An 18,487-nucleotide genomic window follows, 5' to 3' on the forward strand; every position below is an offset into this window, starting at 1 on the left:
GTTCCTACTGGTCGGTGTTCGAACCGGCAACCCTCCGGTTACAAGTCCGAAGCGCTAACCAGTAGGCCATGAGGAGACAACGCTAAACTTGTGGCCCCCCTCTCAGTTGTTAACAGGGAAAACAGTATCAAAGACCAAACCTCTGCCACCTCTCCTCTTAGGTATCAAGCTGAGGAGCCTTTGTGTGTTGTGTAAGTGTACAACTGTACATGTGTGCGCATGTATTTTCACATTGTGTGTAGACACAACCCAACCAGAAATGTCTGGATGCCCTAACACCTAATGTCACATAGCACAGAAGCTACAGTAGGCAGTGTTCTGGAAAAATGTCAGGTCACACACATGGCAGTACACAGCTCACTGAGTTGGGTGACTTAACTAACCAGAACAGGAAGAGCCTAAAGCTTCCTCATGGCATTTCACTGCTGCTTGCTCTATACCTCAGTTTTGTGATTGTTGTTGTTGTTCTTGATGTTTTCCTACAAGAGCCTACAAAGGAACTAGACAGCATCTTGTTTGTGTATTCAAGGCAAGCAGCAATAAAGTCACACAAACCCTTGTTTACCACATTTATTCCTTTCCTTGCTATTTAATTACATCATCATAACATTAAACAACTTATAATGTAAAGAATGTGTATAGTGTGCATGTTGGTGCATATGGAAGTGCATGGATATGTATTCTATGTGGGTATGGGTATTTAGGTTGTAATGTTAGCATAATGCTAACCTGTCACCAAGCCCTGACTCACTGTGCAGGTTAAGAGGCTATAAGAATGCTGTACGAAGAGATAATATCCTCAAGACGCAGCCTATATATAGTACACACTCTTATTCCGCTGACTGTTTTCACAATTGTGGTAGTCTTAAGCTCACCTTTTATTGAGCTGATTTTTTTTTTTTTATCAAATCAGCCTTTAATTTAAGAGCTGTTCTTTTGTCTGTTCAATATTGGTATTAACATCCATTTACAGTTATGTGGGCAACTAAAGGAGCTTTTGCTAGGCTTATATTTCAACATATACAGTCTGAATCTAGGCCACTCAAATTTACTTGACTTGGAAAGCTTATACCACTCTCTCCCTTTCTGTCTTTCAAAGACATACCAATCACTTTGGTGAATTTATGGTTTCACGCTCAGAGTAATGCCATGCAGTTTTAGGGCATGTAAATGTTTGTAAGTATTTCATTTCATATGTCATCTATGAGTCTGAAGCGTTTACCTTACAGGAGGGGCAAGTACAGTGACAGATGAATGAGTGATGCAGCACATTGCTCGGCACCAAAATGGCCTTAACTTTCCGTTTTTGGTGAGGTCTAGATAGGACCAGGCATGGTATGCTAAAGTGCCTTATGGCTGGTGGTCAGTGCTGGACAGGGCAGTGTGGGGTGATGTGGTGTGTGCGGCCCGCTCCCTGTGTGGGGACTGGGGAGGGAGAATTTGATGAGCAGGCAAAGATATTCACAACACAAAAGCGTGAAAGTGTCTTTTTTGGTGCATGCAAATCCCTCCACATTCAGCTGGCGGCTATTTTTGGCAGCGCTGCTGGGATGCGCTAGCCTCTGTGTCCAGCCGGGTCGGTCCGTTAGGTCTGGCAGGTCCTGGGACCAGGATTTTGCCCTCAGTGTGTCTGTGTGTGTGTGTGAGAGAGAGGGGGATAGAGAAAGAGAGACAGAGAGGGGGAGGGAAAGAGATTGCAAGCTTTGGGGCCCCATGGGAAAGCAGGAGAGTGCCCGACTTCGGTAAAAGGCTCAGATCATGAGTGAGATAAAAGCGAGCCCTGGAGTGGGAAGCGTTGATGAGCCAGAACAGGTCTGGACACTGAGGGACGGGGAAACATGCCAGCAGATCCCGGGGTCTGCTTAAACCATTTCCTTTGCTTCGATTCGCATTACTACTGCATTATACAGAGCGTTTCAAGTGGGCGATTTTAAGAGAAGGTTTATAAACTTTTGATATTTTCCTTTTCCAATAACAACTCAATTCCTATTTGATGTCTACATTTGAAATGTTGACTGACAGAGAAGGACCAAGACATTTTTTTCCATTTTCTTTTTTTTTTAATGACATCATCGACCCATTGGACACATAACAGCATTTGCAAAACAAAAAGAAGGAGAAAAAAAGCTGTTCAAAAATCCTCTTTCAGCAATCTGACCATAAATTTCAAAAAGCAACATTTATTTAAAGCATCAGATACAGTTATAAAAAATAATCATTTTCTTTTTAAAAAACACAAGCTTTCATAAATTTGTCAACCTTTTTTTTTTTTCAACAGTAAATGAGAACTATGTGCAACACTCCTCACTGATCGCTAAGACTGAGCACTGGTCTGGCGATGCTCAACCACCTTTATCATCTCACAAAGGGCTTAGGGTGCACTCTCGTCTCTCCACAAGCCACAGGTTACCGTTACACGTACAAAAACAAGCAAACACAAAAGAAAACGGAAATGTGTTGTGAGATATTAACATTAATCAGGCTGAACACTGGTGACCAGGAATCAGAGAAAAAACAAGCACTGACATCACAAGAATCAAAGTGTAAAATGGTCTTAATATATGGACATATATGAAGTACACGGTAGATGAGGCGCATCTTTGCTAAACTGTATCATGTTGATTCTGAGTTGGACCAAAAACAGAGTGGAGAATGGAGTAGCCAGTAGAGAGCAGTGGTAGGGAGAGCTGAAAGGAGAAGAGTGGGGCTGAGATGAGATCAGCTGCTCTGAGCAGGGAGCTTGGAGGCCAAACGGGCCTGTCTGGAAGAACCCAATGCTCCCCTCCAGACGCCTCGCGACCCTGAGCTCACACGGACTCCAGGGCTCACACTCCCTCAACGCAGCAGCACGTAGTGCACACACACACACACACACACACACACACACACACGCGCACGTGCTGCTTCTCAAACCTGGCTCTGCACAGTGAAAACATTACAAACATGCATCTGAGTGTAAACAAAGAAATAAAATAAAAGTACCATACATTTGAAAGTGAGGATCAACTGCTGCACATGAACAGCATAAATTAACTTTAATTAGTCGTATAGCATTTAACCCGGGGGATGTTATATTAAATGACATGAGGCATTAGTTTAGCCTATGAATCATTACCCATGAGCTCACAGCAGAACCACGATGTAATTATCTCCTAATCAAGGGGGCAGTTAGAGACATTAGCAGGACTGTCTGCACTAGGACACAAGGAAGTATGTGAGTGAGTAAGTAAGTGAGTAGAACACTTCATCAAAGCACCATCTAAAGGTGGAGCAGGACTGGACTTGAGCACCTTATTTTCTATCCTAAATTCACCACAAAGGGAAAGATTACTGCGCTTCCCTTTTGTTTGTCTTTCTCTCTTTCTCTCTCTCTCTCTCTCTTTTTCCTTTCCTCCAAGTTTGGTCACCCTGTGGTTCTGATTGAGGCCATTCGCAGAGAAAATATTTTTGCTTGCGGGACAAACCCCTTCACCAGTTGAGCCCATCTCACCAAGCCCTCTCTTTCCTTCGTTCTTTGTCTCCCTCTTTCGTTTTCTGGATCAATCCCTCACTTCTTCTCTCCAGCTAGGGCTCTCTCATCGTCTCTCTCTGTTGTGAAGTCTGAAGGAGCCTGCCCTGCTGTGCTATCGGACAGCCGGCCGGTATTCGACCAGCGACAGGTCAACATGGGGTCAGCATGGCATGGATGTGTTGGACCCTGTTCAGAGCATGAGAGACAGTGTGTGTGTGTGTGTGTGTGTGAGAGAGAGAGAGAAAGAGAGAGAGAGAGAGTGTGTGTGTGTGTGTGTGTGTGTGTGTGAGAGAGAGAGAAAGAGACACAGTGTGTATGTGTGAGAGAGAGAGAGAGTGTGTGTGTGAGAGAGAGAGAGAGAAAGAGAGAGAGAGAGAGTGTGTGTGTGAGAGAGAGTGTGTGTGTGTGTGATAGAGAGAGTGTGTGTGTGTGTGAAAGAGAGAGAGTGTGTGTGAAAGAGAAAGAGAGAGAGAGAGAGAGAAAGTGTGTGCGTGTGTGTGTGTGTGTGTGAGAGAGAGTGTGTGTGTGTGTGCTCAAACACAGCCCGTTTTAGTCGAACTGCTTCATCTAAAGCTGCCAAATTCCCTGCATGGCTGCTACAGTAAATAGAATCTCGTCCTCCCCAGTGCCTCAGGAAATATCGCGACAATGCCAACCCCTCCAAATATACACACACACTCACAGTCTCACACATAGACACACACACACACACACAATTATACACACACACACACACACATCACTGCTTTTGGTTCGGTAGTGAATGGCCCAAGATTTTCACTTTGCTGTCCACCGACTCCTGTAATTCACTGCTGTCTTACAGAAATAGAACTCGAGTGACGTATAGGTTTTTTTTTGTCAGTGCAAACTGCTTGAAGTGACACAAGATGTGCTGATTAGAGAATAAATTAATGAACTGCTAACACGAACGGGTTTCAGCATTTCTCTTTAAGATCGCTGCAGTCCTGAAACGTCCTGGGGCATGGCAATAAACATCTTAATCTCATCGTTTCACTAAGGGGTTTCAGCATTTCTCTTTAAGATCGCTGCAGTCCTGAAACGTCCTTGGGCATGGCAATAAAACTTTTAATCTCATCATATCATCGTCATCTCTAAGGTGCCTACACTGGACAGAGCCCCACTTGTCTTGCAAAAAATATACATCTACCCATATGCACGGGCTGCACAAATCAAAAACGACTGCTGGACTGTTCCAGGCATACATTCTTTCACAATGTTCACAAACTATCAATGTGTTGTGGGGTTGATCATAAAACAGACAGGGTTAAGTCCCAAAAATAAAAACAAAAGTCTATTTCATGTCATTCACCAAATAAGGCTTCAGGCACTTAGAAGATATGGTCACATATACAAATATAGACAGCAATAATTATGTTGTTTTCCCCCCTAAAATGTGGGTCTCTTAAAAAAAAAAAAACAAGGAAAAATATTTGTCAAATCTTTGGTGTATAAGCCATGTCCATTTGGATGTGTTTCTCATCGAGTCGGTGACAGTCACATCACTGTGGTTGACTAAGACCCCTGTAGCTGTATCGGGGGGGTGAAAAGGCATGGGGGGCTCAGGTTTTGTGCTCTACCCCTGCTTTTGTGAGCCCTCAACCTGACTCACCTAGCACACATTCTACAGAAAGCAAGGTGGCTTCACCCATGCAGTCTGTGAGGCAGACTCCACAAAAAAAAGCCACAGTGCCTCAGAAGCGTTCCCTTTTTTCAGTCCATTAGACTCGCCACATCTTTTATGCTTTCAATTCACACAAATTCTTTTTTTTTTTAATTCTCTCAAGGTACGTAGGAGACTCACCTGATCCTGGGTCAGGCTCTACAGTGGCAGGCGTGAAACAGCTGCTAGTGTTCTTAGCTAAAAGAACTCGGTTGACCTCAGGCAAGAGGTACCCTGGCTCGCACTGCACGCGAGGAGAGAGCAGGGGCAACAACACACACGGCCCACCCCAGGTTCTGTTTGAAGAGAGGTCGCCGTAGTAACGGTCTCACCAACAGAGAAGCACCATGCACTGAGCCAGAGGAGAGGGACAGGGGGCGGGGGGGGGGGCGGGGGGGGGACCTCACAGAGGAGCTGGAGACCAAACAAGCCCAATCCGTCACGTTCAAGCTGTGATGCACACGGAAAGCACGGGGGCCTGGGTGTCAGGCCAGGACAAAGAGAGACACAAACCTTTTTTTTTTTTTTTCTCCTTTCTTTCTCTGGCTGATTTCAACTGAAAACAAAACACAGGACAGATTCGGGCCAATCACCCAGCTCCTGTCCGAACAAATGGTTTTCTCTCTGTCTCTCTAGTTTTTTCCTCTCTCAGTCTGTCAGCATAGCCTCAGTTACATGGCAGCCAGGTAGAGTAGGCGTGCTGCTGGCAAGGGAACATTGGCTGCACCTGGGCGATGTAATAATTGCTGAAGTTGGCATCTGCCACGTAGGGCGCTGGCTGGTAGTAGCAGGTGACGTTGGCCACGTTGGGGATGACATTCTGCTCGCCCAGCACGCGCACGGCCAGCATGGCAATGAGGCCCAGAGTCTGCCGCCTCTCGTGGCCCATCAGGCACACGGTGCTCTCGTTGACCACCCCGTACAGGGTCATCAGGTAGTCGTACTTGCGGTCCTCCAGGCCCACAAAGTGGTTCTGAAGGTAGGACTCCAGCTTGCGCTGCTGCTCGCCGATGTCTGAGAAGTCGATGAAGAATCGCGAGCACATGTAGCGCTGCAGCGACTTCATCTCGGACTCGGAGGCGGCGCGGAAGCCGCGCACCAGCAGGTGGCAGTACTTGAGCAGCCCGCCGCCGCGGATCTCCTCGGGGTTCCGTGTGCAGATCAGCTGGTGGCGCAGGTGGTCCAGGGCGGCGCTGAAGTCGCCGTAGACGCTCTCGCCGATGATGGTGGGGTGGAACGTTTGGGTCATGGGGTTCTCAGAGCACTCGTAGAACAGCAGCAGGGAGTCGAGCTTGATCTGGAAGGAGTCCACGCTGAACTCAAACTGCCGCCTCAGCGAGTCCACAAACTTCAACTCCACGTTTTTGCCACGGTTGTTGGACAGTGAGATGAGGCTCCACCGGTCCGAGTCATTGCACACCTTCACCATCTTCTGCACATAAGCCTCCTACAATACACACACACACACACATATGAAATTCACACATTATGACAATACTATACAAAGATAGATAGATAGATAGATAGATAGATAGAGAGAGAGAGAGAGAGAGAGAGAGAGAGAGATGGATACATTTGGCTACTGTAAATAACTGAAGCCAGTGTTGAACTGTTCTAGTGAACTTACTCCTTGCGTATACCATCTGTGTCCATTAAGAGTGTCTGTTTGGCTCTGTGTTACACTGTTAATGCCAATATTAGTCCTTTCACATATCTGTCTACTGTCAGTATGTCTGTCACTGTGCATGTTCACCTGGCTTCCTGTCCCAGAATTCTTGTCATTTTAACCCCATGTTTACACAACAGTGTTTACACAACAGACAAAACTTTTCTCTTATCACAACATAGAGAGACATATGAATGCAGACAGGCATATAGAGACTCACTTCCAGAGTAGACATTCAGTTATTTAGTGCGACATCACTGGCTCGTAGTCTAACTATAATGATTTTAATCAGAGGTCTTCATATTTCTATTTAAGATTGATTCATTTCACTTTTCCAAACAGATTGCCAAAAGGCTAATTGCGCTTACTACGTCTGAGAGTTAAGTGGCTGAGAATGCGGGATCGGCTTAAAATTGGTTTAGCGCAGAGACGTCATTAGACGAGATGGTTAGGGAGGCTAACCCCACCGGAAATGATTAATGTTAAAGATTATTTTTTTGTGCAATAAACCGTACAAGATACGGCTGATTAACAAACTGTTTTCTTGCGGTTGGTGCGCTGTAGGCTTATGTCTCCTCAAGGTTTGTATTTGAGTTGTCCATCTGCTGACAACAGGTGCTTTCTTAAATGTATGCACTTTTTTAAATTCCCCAAAACAATGGTCGTCTATTGCAAACCAATTACCGAGAGAGTGAAGAATTGACGTTATCACCCCGTTATCACAATTATAACTAAAGCTAAAACTGAGCTTGTAGGCCTAGGCTACGCAATCACCGAAGAGAAAAGTAAAGTGTGTCTAGATGCTAAATATTTCCTACATTGAACTAATCATCGTGCAGAGTAAGTCAATACAGAACAACGAATGACAGCTGGCTGGAAACAGCCTATCGCCACGATCTTTATTTTGGGTGATATTAGGAAATTTGACTGCAACTAGGCTCCCTTACTATTTCGGCAGATAGGAAGATGCTGTTGAAACTGTGTGGTGACACAGACGTTTTCAGTTTGGTGATGTTATCACCAGTTTGGTGATGTTATCACTGTGGACTGTAACTATGTGCACAGTTGGAGCGTGCAGGCAATAGCACTTCTGATTATGGCTGGCGCTTAAAGTAGTCTAGGCTATGCCATGTTTGCAATTGGCTTCGGAAGAAAAGCATTTATTCGGATGGGAGGGGGGCCAAATACTACTTTTAGGGGTTACAGTCTGTTCAAACATAGGCCTGGCGACGCCCATGGGTTAGCGCAATCCTCCTACTAATTGAAAAAAAATCCGTGAAAAGAAAAGTCCGTAATGCTAATATAGTGCATAATTTAATTTCTAGGTATAGGCTACAATGTTGTTTGGATGGGCACGAGGCAAAATGTAGCCAACATATCTGCTACACGAAAATTATTTTTACCACTCGAATATAGATAAATAGCCTATAGGCTTCCAATAATTCTAAACTCCTACCTTTAAGGTCAGTGGAGTAATTTTTTCCTTGTTCACTCCAACCGGTAAGAAATCAAGTAGACAGTCCAAAACAATATCCTTGACCATTTGAAATTCCGTCTCGCTTTTCAGGTCAGCACAAAATATCAGATCCAAGTCCTTGTACCCGAGTCCGGTGTCCTCGTGCAGAACATGACTCGCTGCGGAGCCATTTAGACGCACATCTCGTACATGTATGTTTCGCTCTTCCATGCGACTGCGAACCACTTTGACTATTTGGCGGGGCTTCATCTCCAGAGTAGGGAAGTTTCCCCGACCATGGATGGGTATGGTCTCCGTTAGGATGCTGTCCAGACGCTGCACTTGCTCCCAGCTTAGAACACTAAAATTGCAACTACTGCCAGTAGCATCGTTATTCTCTAAACTAATATCGTCGTCTGCCATCGTTAAGCTTTGTTTAAAAAAACTGCAAAAAGGTTGGAAATGTCTTCTTTGTAATAGTGGTAATCTGAATAAGTATCAACCTGTTTTAGTTTTCTGCATTGGTAGTCGGAAGCCTGATAAATGTGTTGCTTCGTGCGTCCTTGATGTCGCAGAGAAAAATCAATTACATCAATGCAAATGTCTTTGCCTTACTAAACTTGCTGAGGGGTTGCGGATTGCAGGCGTCTGACTGCAGCACTGATATATATTGGGGAGCAATAGTAGGTCTTCTCCGATGCTTCACTTTTTCGGTTCCCGGACGCTTCTGTCAGTCTTGTCCGCGTAAAATATCCACTTAGCCGACTACACTGCGAGCGAAGCTTACTTCTGCTGATCATTTGTATCGAACTGGTTTGTATATCAGGCTCGTGGGAGTTCCGCCTGTGACCCCATCGCCCGAAGGCACGCCTATGAAATTTGCATGAATGTGCGCCTTGCGCCTGGCCAGAAGGTTCTGAGCGTTGACAAGCTGACTCGCAGAGAATTCTTTGGCGTCCTCAATTCTTCTACGTTACAAAAAAAACCTCCTGTAATGTCTCTTCCGCCTATTATGACGGTCCGTCAAAGAGGCTTGGTACAAACACGCAAGGAGAAAGCACTGAATAATTGTTTCCCGATTCATCTTCTGCCGTCATAATTTTACTGGATCTGTGTCTTTCTCCCTACGATCCTGTTCTTTCTAAGGGCCTTTAACTGTGTCTGACGACCCTTCCTTGTGTAGGCTCAGCACAAGGTTCACCCTACGATCAGGGTCAAGCTGCTTTGCGCTGAGTGCTGGGTAGTTTGAGTGACAGCAGGAGACTCCAATTACAACTTGACATGGGCATCAAAGAATGAATAACTGCATTAAAGTAATGTAGCCTAGGCTACACTTGAAATTAGTGATTTAGATTCGTTAAATGTCAAAGCTTTGAATTGTATAAGCAAAGCAATGCATGCAAAAGAAAGTAGCCTAAACTAATAGAATACGGCAGCATGCTGATAATCAATTATCAACGAAATCATTTACATTTTGCCACTACATGCATTAATTCTGTTAATGCATTGTGTTTCCGGGGGAAATTCAGGTTTGCAATATTTTTTTTTGCCTGACGTTTCTCCATCGCCATCTAGGGGTTGAAAAAATTATGCAGGCCAGGCACACCCCCACAGGCATAGATAGATACCTCATGTTGATTTCTAAACTTTTTTTTTCTTAAAAAAGAAAACAGAAAAAAATTTTACCAGGTGGCCGATGTGTAGCCCTCGCTTACATAATGCCCCTGGGTGAGAGTTTGTGATCTCTGTATATTTTTCTAAGTAGGCCTACTTAAAAGGTTAATCCACGTGCCCTAATATCTCAATATTTCTGCTAACCCTTGACCTATACTGTCACTGCATTAACTGTCACACCCTTTGTCATAATTTTGTGTAATGCTGTTTGATGAATACAATACAAATAATTAATTAACCAGTGTCATTGCAAATGGCATCAAAGACTTTTCAGAAGAGTACATTTGGGTGCATGGTTACTGTCTGGAGGTTCTGTGACAGAGGTTCTTGTCCCTCTTGAGTTGGAAAATGCACCTGTGTATCCTGTCCAGTTGTCAGTGGACAATGTGACTCAATGGTGATCCCTTTTATTCTAAAGACCAGCACACGTCAGCTCTGCTTGTCTTCAACCGACAACCGACTAGCCACTGGGATGGATTCCCCACTATACCACAGCCAAAGCCCACTTGACGGTATCAGTGTGTTTGTGGTAGTGCAGAAGTGAGTTAAGAGGGAGTAAAACACTTGTGAGGGGTGTCAGTACAGGGCACCTGTCACCGAGGATCCATCAGCGAGTCCAAAGCCCTGCGTCACTCGGCCTATCCATCTCCATAAACCCAGATTATCCCATTTACTCTAACTCTGCTTCCTTCCTCCGCCCGCACTAAGCAGCGCATTCACACTCACCGCAAACTCCCAGAGTGCACTGCCACCCCGTCCCATGATCAACGCCACCCACTCTTCTGCGCACATCCCCTTCCAGCATGCTCACGTAGCCCGGTCGGAACCAGCTGCACTCTACTGTAGATGTGTCTATCACATAAGTGACACATCACACATCTTAACTAGACAGCTTTAAACACAGAGTATTTGAACTTCACCTGAGTGTATGTCCATATGGTGCTGTAGTCACACACACACACACACACACACACACACACACCTACATGGTCATTCTGCTGATTATTATAAAGTAGAGGCCAAATGCAGCTATCAGTTTTTATGTACTTGGCCTTCAGCATTTTTTTAATGGCACTGACCATGAAGCCAAGAAGTAGTCGAAAGTCTACAGAGAGCCCTATTGACCACTAGTTGTTTTTCATCTAAGTTCAATATTGTGTGGAAACCAGGCCTACTGCCCTTACTTTATTTAAAAAATAAAATAAGCATTTTTTTATGATCAGAGGAAACACTTCACCAGAGGCCCATACAAAGTGACCTAGACACTTAGGACCAATAATATGGAAGAAGACACCAACTCTGTTTGCCAATGAGCAGATGGAAGCCTCAGATTTATGAGCCTGAAGTTCAAAACCCAACCGAAAAATACCTCTACAGTATATCTCCTGGAGCCAGGCATGGGAGGACACCGGCTTCATTCTTTCATAACTTTATTTTTTACATGACTGTGGACGAGGCTAGCAGCTTTAGGATGACTAAATAAACAAAGGAAGATCTGGTCTCCAAACAAGAAGAAAAGTTGCAATTTGGAAAAAATAAACTTAACAGTGAGTCCACTGGGGCCCTGATTCAGTCAGGTGCACTCTTGACCAAAAACCTCTTTCCATTTTTGCTGCTTTGTTCTGCAGAGGGTCTAATACTATTAAGTCGTCTCCAACAAGCTTGATCCCACCAGCCTAACACTACTTGACCTGACCAAAACAAACATCCTGTCTGTGGTCCAGCTGGGTCAACAGGTAGAGCAAATACCAGCGCATGGGACTAGCAGCACCAAGATTATCGATCCAGAGAAGATGTGGTGCAACAAGTGCTCGCTTGGCCCTGGAGCAAAAAAAAACAGACAAAACAGCCACTTCCTTTCCTTAATTTCACAAATCTGTCAGTACAACGGGGGCCACAGTTAGCGTAATAAAAAACACTTCCACTGGTCCTAATACACTGTGGTGAGCATTTCTGTTGTGAAACAGCGAGAACGGCTTGCATAGACTTAGTATATGAGGAAATGGCCACATGCAGCAGAGAAGAACAGTGATGATTTCAGAGTGGATAAATGCAGTATCTACTGGCTGAGTATTGTGGCTACACAAGCTGTTGTGAATTTCACAGCCTTTCACTGGAGAGCAATGCCTCATCATCGACATCTCATCTTCACGCTGAAGTGAAACCACACAATAACCCATGACTTGGCCAACATCCTGTTGCATACAGTGGGGTGTGAATCAAATGATATCGTGCTTATTGCACTGCTGCATAACAAACGCACACAACATGTCTGGCACGGCCCCAGCGTGTTGTTCTCTTCCATCTAATGTTTTCATAGGAGCAGAAAATTGCCAGCGCCTTATCCTGATGATGGGTAAAACTCTTGCCAACTTGCCAAAAGGGAAGAGACGTGCTGTACAAACAGCGTTTAGCACTTGGGGGATGTGAAATTGCATGTCTATTGCACTTCTTTACATCATTCTTGGAGCTGCTACACAGGAATGTCTCATTTGAGAGTGAGCATTCATCAATGGGAAGGAGAAATATTTGGCTTGATGGATGAGGCAGGGCTGCTCCTTTATCTCTTTCCCTTCCTCTGGACTGGGACTGCAGTGGGAAGCGAAAAGGCCACATGCCTCCAAAAAAGCCGTCCCTTTCCTTCTCTCCCCCGTCCTCTGAGCTAAACTCGTATTCCAGGTGTGCAGCCTTTAGTCCATCTATCTCGGCTGTTCGCCCCGGTGCCGGGGCTGCAGTTAGTTTTGGGAGGAGATCACAGGTGCGCGGAGCCAGAATGGGATTCCCAGCCCCTCGGTTAATTTGTCGTGACCCTTGTGACGAAGGGCCTGGGGAATTGCTCTGCTCACTCTCCGCGCAGGCACAGCGCAAGGGTCAGATCAGGTCGCTGGAGAAGCTCGGAGGGAAGAGCAAAAAAAAAAAAACGCATCTCACTGTTCAATGTGTTCCATTTACAAAGTGAAAAAAGAGAGAGAAGTTTATCTAAGGCCTAAGCCAACACAACTGTGGATTTCCAGTTGGAATGGGATGGTTGCATCATCAATCCACAGGGAGGCTTGATCCTCCACGATTATGGGGTGTTTGCAAACCATCCGGCACCGTGACTCTGGACTCTGGACGAGCGAGAGGTATGGAATGCTGCAGGAGTGCTTTACCACACTAATGTCCCTAGCAGATCCTCCCTGCAAGCGCTCGAAGCGTTCAAAGCGCTTAAGTGCGAGGCGAGTCCACACTTGCCGTCTGCAGTCTATATAGGATGATAGAGTGGAAATGTTGAGTGGGCTGGCCTTGACCAATGGGTTGCTGTCTACAGGAGACGCGAGCACATTCCATAACTGCCATTAGAGCTAAAGGAGATAAGCGAGAGGGGGAAAAACTGTTTCCACATCAATTTACTGTATTCACTGTATTCAGTGTTAAGACAATTTTGGGTGGATGTTTATACTAGTGAACAAAGACAAATTGTGGCCCTGTGGTAAAATTTTATTTTGTTAAATGAGGAATCAGATTAACACGTAGAGAATAAAACGTACGGCACTGATGAGACTGTGCTTATGCCTTAAGTAATGGAAGTTATAAATTATCCTACGAAACTGCTGACCACCCACACATTGACAGACCGAGGGTGCAAAGCTGACATCACTGGCCAAGGAAATACGCCTCGCTGGTCTTCTTAACATAGGACTGTCTGTTTCTAATATGCGGCATAACACATTTTTATTGTTGTTGAAGTCATGTTAGCCGCCACAGCCTCATAACCCGTATAAATGAGACTCTGGGTTTTGTTGGTTATGCCACAGCCACAGCTGTCTGCCCGGAACAAGGGACTGTAGACCTTGAGTTAGCCCGATGACACCCTAACACTCCATGCTTTGGCACTTGGCACCTCAGTGCTTGGCACCAGGACAGAGCATGCCAGACGGCCTGAGGACTAAGGTCATCTCTGTGACGCTAGCCGTGGGAGGTTTATGATGTCATCAGGTTGGGCCAGCACGTTTTGGGCACGCTCCAAGGCAGATTCCCCCCTGGCCCTAATTATTCAAAGTGGTCAGCTGACCAACGAAGAGCATCCCTGTAATCCACGTTAACTGGTTCTATGACGGCGAAATGGGATCAGGAGAGCTGGCTAGCCTTCTCTTTTACCAGCTCTAGTGGGGGAGAGACTACGTTGTCAGCCAGGGATTTAGATTCAGGGACTGTGAGGCCATACTAGGAATGTAAAGCTGAGCTGAAGTTGAGTGAGGATTTAAACACACAAACACACACACACACACACACACACACACACACACACACACACTTTCTCTCTCTCTCTCCCTCTTTCCCTGAAAGGCGAAAGTGACAGATGTCAAAGGGTAAAACTCGACAGCAACTCTTATCTGTCTTTGACGTAGGAGTGTAACTCTGCACATTGGGAAGATTTGATCTCCAGTTCCAGGATTGTGCACCATGGGTATTTGCATACCTAGACATCAAGGCCTTGGAGACAGAGAAAAAGAGATACTTTTTGGCAAGAGTTAATCCCTGGAGAGAAGACTGTCCAGGCAAAGGTTCTGCTTCTATTCTGTTTGATATGTATGTCTGGGCGCCGTTTTAAGAGTCTCAATATGCGGTTCTCTGTGAGTGCAGATGCTGAGTGGGGCGGCTTAAGACATCACCATGAAAAGGCCTCTGTTCAATGACCAGACTATTCCGAGTCTTTTATAGTTTTCAGTCGTAAAGAAAATACTGTGATTCATCTTTTTATTGTTCCCTTAACCCCACTCCACTGGCATTTGATGAGATGGGCGCACACCATCCAGCACACTCTTTTGAAATCATGGGCTTAAGAGATCTTACTTTGCTGAGAGTGGACCAAGGGACCTTTTCCAACGATTGTCTGAATACTTCTTGAAACCCTCAGCTTTATGAGCTGATGAGCTGCAGCATTGGTGTCTAGAACCAGATAGATCGTATCAAAGATAATTAATTTCATTTGGTCAGAGCTGAATCATTGAATCTCAGCAATTCTACTACGCTGTAGAGGGGAAATTGTTATGATAGGAATTTCTATATATTACCAAAGTAATCGTCAAGGACGCTTATTTTCTTAGTTCTGGGCCTTCAGTCACTCTGCATGGTTCTTGCTTCCACCTACAACAAAAACAAATAAATAATGATAATAATTTAAAAAAAAAAGAACTACCAGGCTGGTCTCAAGCATTGCTATTTAATGGCTGCTGATGTTACAGTTTTTCTTGATTGCTTTGACCTGCTTAAAGAAACTGGGATCCTTTGGTCTTCATTAACAGTTTCTTTGCACAGCAGAAGTCATCTCTTCCAAATGTGTTCAAACGTTTTCATTGGGTTAACATATTTCTCATAGCCTTTTGCAAAACAGTTAACACAGATGTCATTCAAAGACCCCAAACCCCAAACTATTGGTTTCCATGCGCTACACAGAAAGAAAACATCTATTCACAGGTGGTAGAGATTCCTGTGTAAAACTCCTTTGCACAATTCTTCAATCAGCAATCATTCATTATCCGTAAAAGATACCATGACTGTTCTGTGTTGCTATTTGCAAGTATGGATCTAAGGCACATTTAGAAATAGTACTGTATTGCCTATTTAGTGAAGAAAACAGTTCAAAAGTCCAGGTGTTTGTGGTTTAATGAAGATTGTCTTGTAGGTCCTTACTAGGTCTTACATATCAATGACAGTTACATCTTTAGAGAAATTAATATGTATTCAATACATTTTGTCTTTTCACAGTTTTTCTGATACTAGAAATATGAGAAAGAAAAGGCACAGACATAGTAACAAATGAAGGCTGAAGGCTGAAAGTTCTCATTTTGAGAACTATGTTTTGCATTTAATTGTTGCAAGATGTGTTGTTTGAAGGCATAATTGGCTTTTGCTGCATGTTTTAAATGTTTTGAGAGAGTAACAGCCTTTTGCAAGCAAAATGTGTCATTTTGGCCAGAGTGCTTTTGTTTAGACCTGCATGTTAATTGTTTTTGAAAACGTGATGTCAGAGTTGACACAAGCATTAAAGCAGTTGAAAAAAACTGTAATAAGTGTGTGTTTTAGTTTTAGTTTTCATTCACAGTGTGATCAGTTTGGGAAGATATGCTTTTCACCATATGATCAGTGTTGGGAGGGTTACTTTCAAAACGTATTCCGTTACTGAATACAGATTACATGCCCAAAAATGTAATCTGTAACGTATTCCGTTACGTTACTCAATCTGAGTAACGTATTCTGAATACTTAGATTACTTCCGCATTGAATTGCATTTTATAAGTGTAGGAATGCGGCCATCAAATCCTGCTTAGGCCTACTAAACAGGCCTATTCTGGTGTGTTCTTCTGTTCCAAATGGCTGAAGTGTTAGGCCCACATAGGAGAATGTAAAGTCAACTAAGCTACCTGATACAACTTTAAAATAGCAAGGTGACCACTAAAACTACTGTACAGCAGGCGACTAGGCTAATTAAAACAAACTAAATAAATAGGCTACTTTAAGGGCGTAGCCAGAAAATATATTAGTGCCTGTGAGATTTTTCGGTGGCATCAACCCAGTACAAGTGAGGGGCGCATATGACAGGTGGAACGCAAATGACCTGTAAATGTAGTGTTTACATTTACAGGTCATTTGCGTTCCACCTGTCATATGTCATATATCTAGGCTACTGTATATCAGTGCTCTCAAAATGAACGTGATTGCGTAATGACAATCAAAAATCGCACGTTAAAATATGCTAGCCTACTCGCAAGAATAATTCTTCAGAGGCTGCACCATATAATTCATTTTAAAACGTAAATGTAGATCTAATTAGAAAAAAAAAATAATCCATAAAGCTATTTTAAGTTAGAATAAAAAACTTAGAATGCAGTGCCTATTTTAGAGATTGGTTTAATTGTAGGTCTAAATCAACACGTGAACTATAGGCTCTGTTTATTGATTAGCAAACTGTGTAACCGATTGGCCGAAGTAGCCTGAGCTATTAATACTTGGGAAAATATCCTTTGAACAGACATCAGGAACCGCGATCAGTGAGGAACAGGAGTTAGCCTACCTCCACTTACTTTACTCCTCCGATGACGCGTCCATAATGCGCGCTGGCTGCGTTTTGAGGCTAGTGCAAGACGGCGGGGCTTGGATTTAAACATGGAAATCATAGATTGCTTTCAGGAGCTTCTGGGAAATGGAGTTGCCTTAATTTATTTAGAGAGTGAATAAACTTATGAAACAGAGAAGTATCGTCATGTAATCCATTGATTTTAACAATGTAACTGTATTCTAAATACCAACTATTTAACTTGTAACTGTATCGGAATACAGTTACTCATAATTTGTATTCTGAATACGTAACGCCGGTACATGTATTCCGTTACTCCCCAACACTGCATATGATTGTGGGGATTTTCCCTTGGCAGATGTGTGCCACTGTGACATACAATTTTCTACACATCTACATAAAGTGTTCTTTTTTTAACTATATTTTTAGGCTTTTTGCCTTTATTCAGCTGAAACAGTAAAGAGTGACAGGAGGCAAGAAGGAGAGCCAAAGAGGGTGGGATTGGGAAATGACTGCGGGTCGGACTCAAACCCAGGTGCCCATGGGCCCTTGGACTACCTGCAGCTACTTGCAGCGCAGGTCCCACATGAAGTGCACGAGATGGAGACGGTCAGTAACGAGAGAGACTGAAGGATGTTTATTTTTCAGTGTTGAACTACCTGAGGCCTTCAAAGAATGACAGGTGCTTTTCAGATGGCAGCCTTTGATTGCGTTTAGGGTGGTGAATGTCATTTATGATTCTATTTGCCCTTGACCGGCAATGCCTGATATATATGCCCTGTAAACAGGTAGTGAGTAACTGGCACATCGAATCACTATGCAGGGCCATCTTATCCTGAAAGTTACCATGCAGTAATGTTTCAAGAAACAACACTCTATTGTGGCTTCAGACTCTATTGTGTAGAAGGTGTTCTGCAACTCTACAGGTATCCTAAATATTCTCAGCCTCCTGAGGGGATATAAATGTTGTCTTTTTTTGCTTGTGTCTGCTGCTGCTGCTACTACTACTCTGTCAGAAGGTTACGCTAGGACTATGTAAATATACAACACAACTACCTCTTTTTTTTAATATATGTTCTATATTTCTATATTTTGATATATGTTCTATATTTCAGTCTCGCACTTTAATGTCTGTATGTGGTATGTCTGTATATTTTTATTTTTTATTGTCAATGGCTATGTCTATGTCTAAAGTATGTCTATGTCTGTATTTAAAGTATGTCTATGTCTGCATGGGAAAGTAAGAAACGAAATTTAAATTCTTTGTATGACCAGTGCATGTAAAGAAATTGACAATAAAGCCGACTTGACTTGACTTGACTTGACTTGACACCAGCGTGGAGACGTGATGTCAAAGACAGACCCTCAGAGATGTGAACTCCATGGGAAGCGGCTCACTGTCTCCACCGGGGGGCACTGTGGAATTTTAGTGGTGTGTA

General features: G+C 43.9%; 1 protein-coding gene across 1 annotated transcript; it reads right to left on the reverse strand.

The window, feature by feature from the left end:
• Positions 1 to 5,581: 5,581 nt before the first annotated feature.
• tent5aa (terminal nucleotidyltransferase 5Aa) lies at positions 5,582 to 9,493 on the reverse strand. The gene is made up of 2 exons (XM_076279538.1): positions 8,315 to 9,493; positions 5,582 to 6,639 (listed from the first exon to the last, which is right to left on the reverse strand). The coding sequence occupies exons 1-2, from the start codon at positions 8,735 to 8,737 to the stop codon at positions 5,860 to 5,862; spliced, it is 1,203 nt and encodes a 400-aa protein (XP_076135653.1). The 5' UTR covers positions 8,738 to 9,493; the 3' UTR covers positions 5,582 to 5,859.
• Positions 9,494 to 18,487: the final 8,994 nt, after the last annotated feature.

This window comes from Alosa pseudoharengus, unplaced genomic scaffold (genome assembly GCF_046254945.1).
Source record: "Alosa pseudoharengus isolate Yale_2024_CS ecotype anadromous, Long Island Sound unplaced genomic scaffold, YU_APseudo_1.1 YU_APseudo_1.1_scf_12, whole genome shotgun sequence".
NCBI lineage: Eukaryota > Metazoa > Chordata > Actinopteri > Clupeiformes > Clupeidae > Alosa > Alosa pseudoharengus.

Coding starts and splice junctions, on each gene's coding strand:
- tent5aa (XM_076279538.1), bottom strand. CDS start 8,737: ATGGCAGACGACGATATTAGTTTAGAGAATAACGATGCTACTGGCAGT. Junction 6,640..8,314: donor TTACTCCACTGACCTTAAAG/GTAGGAGTTTAG, acceptor TGTGTATTGTAG/GAGGCTTATGTGCAGAAGAT.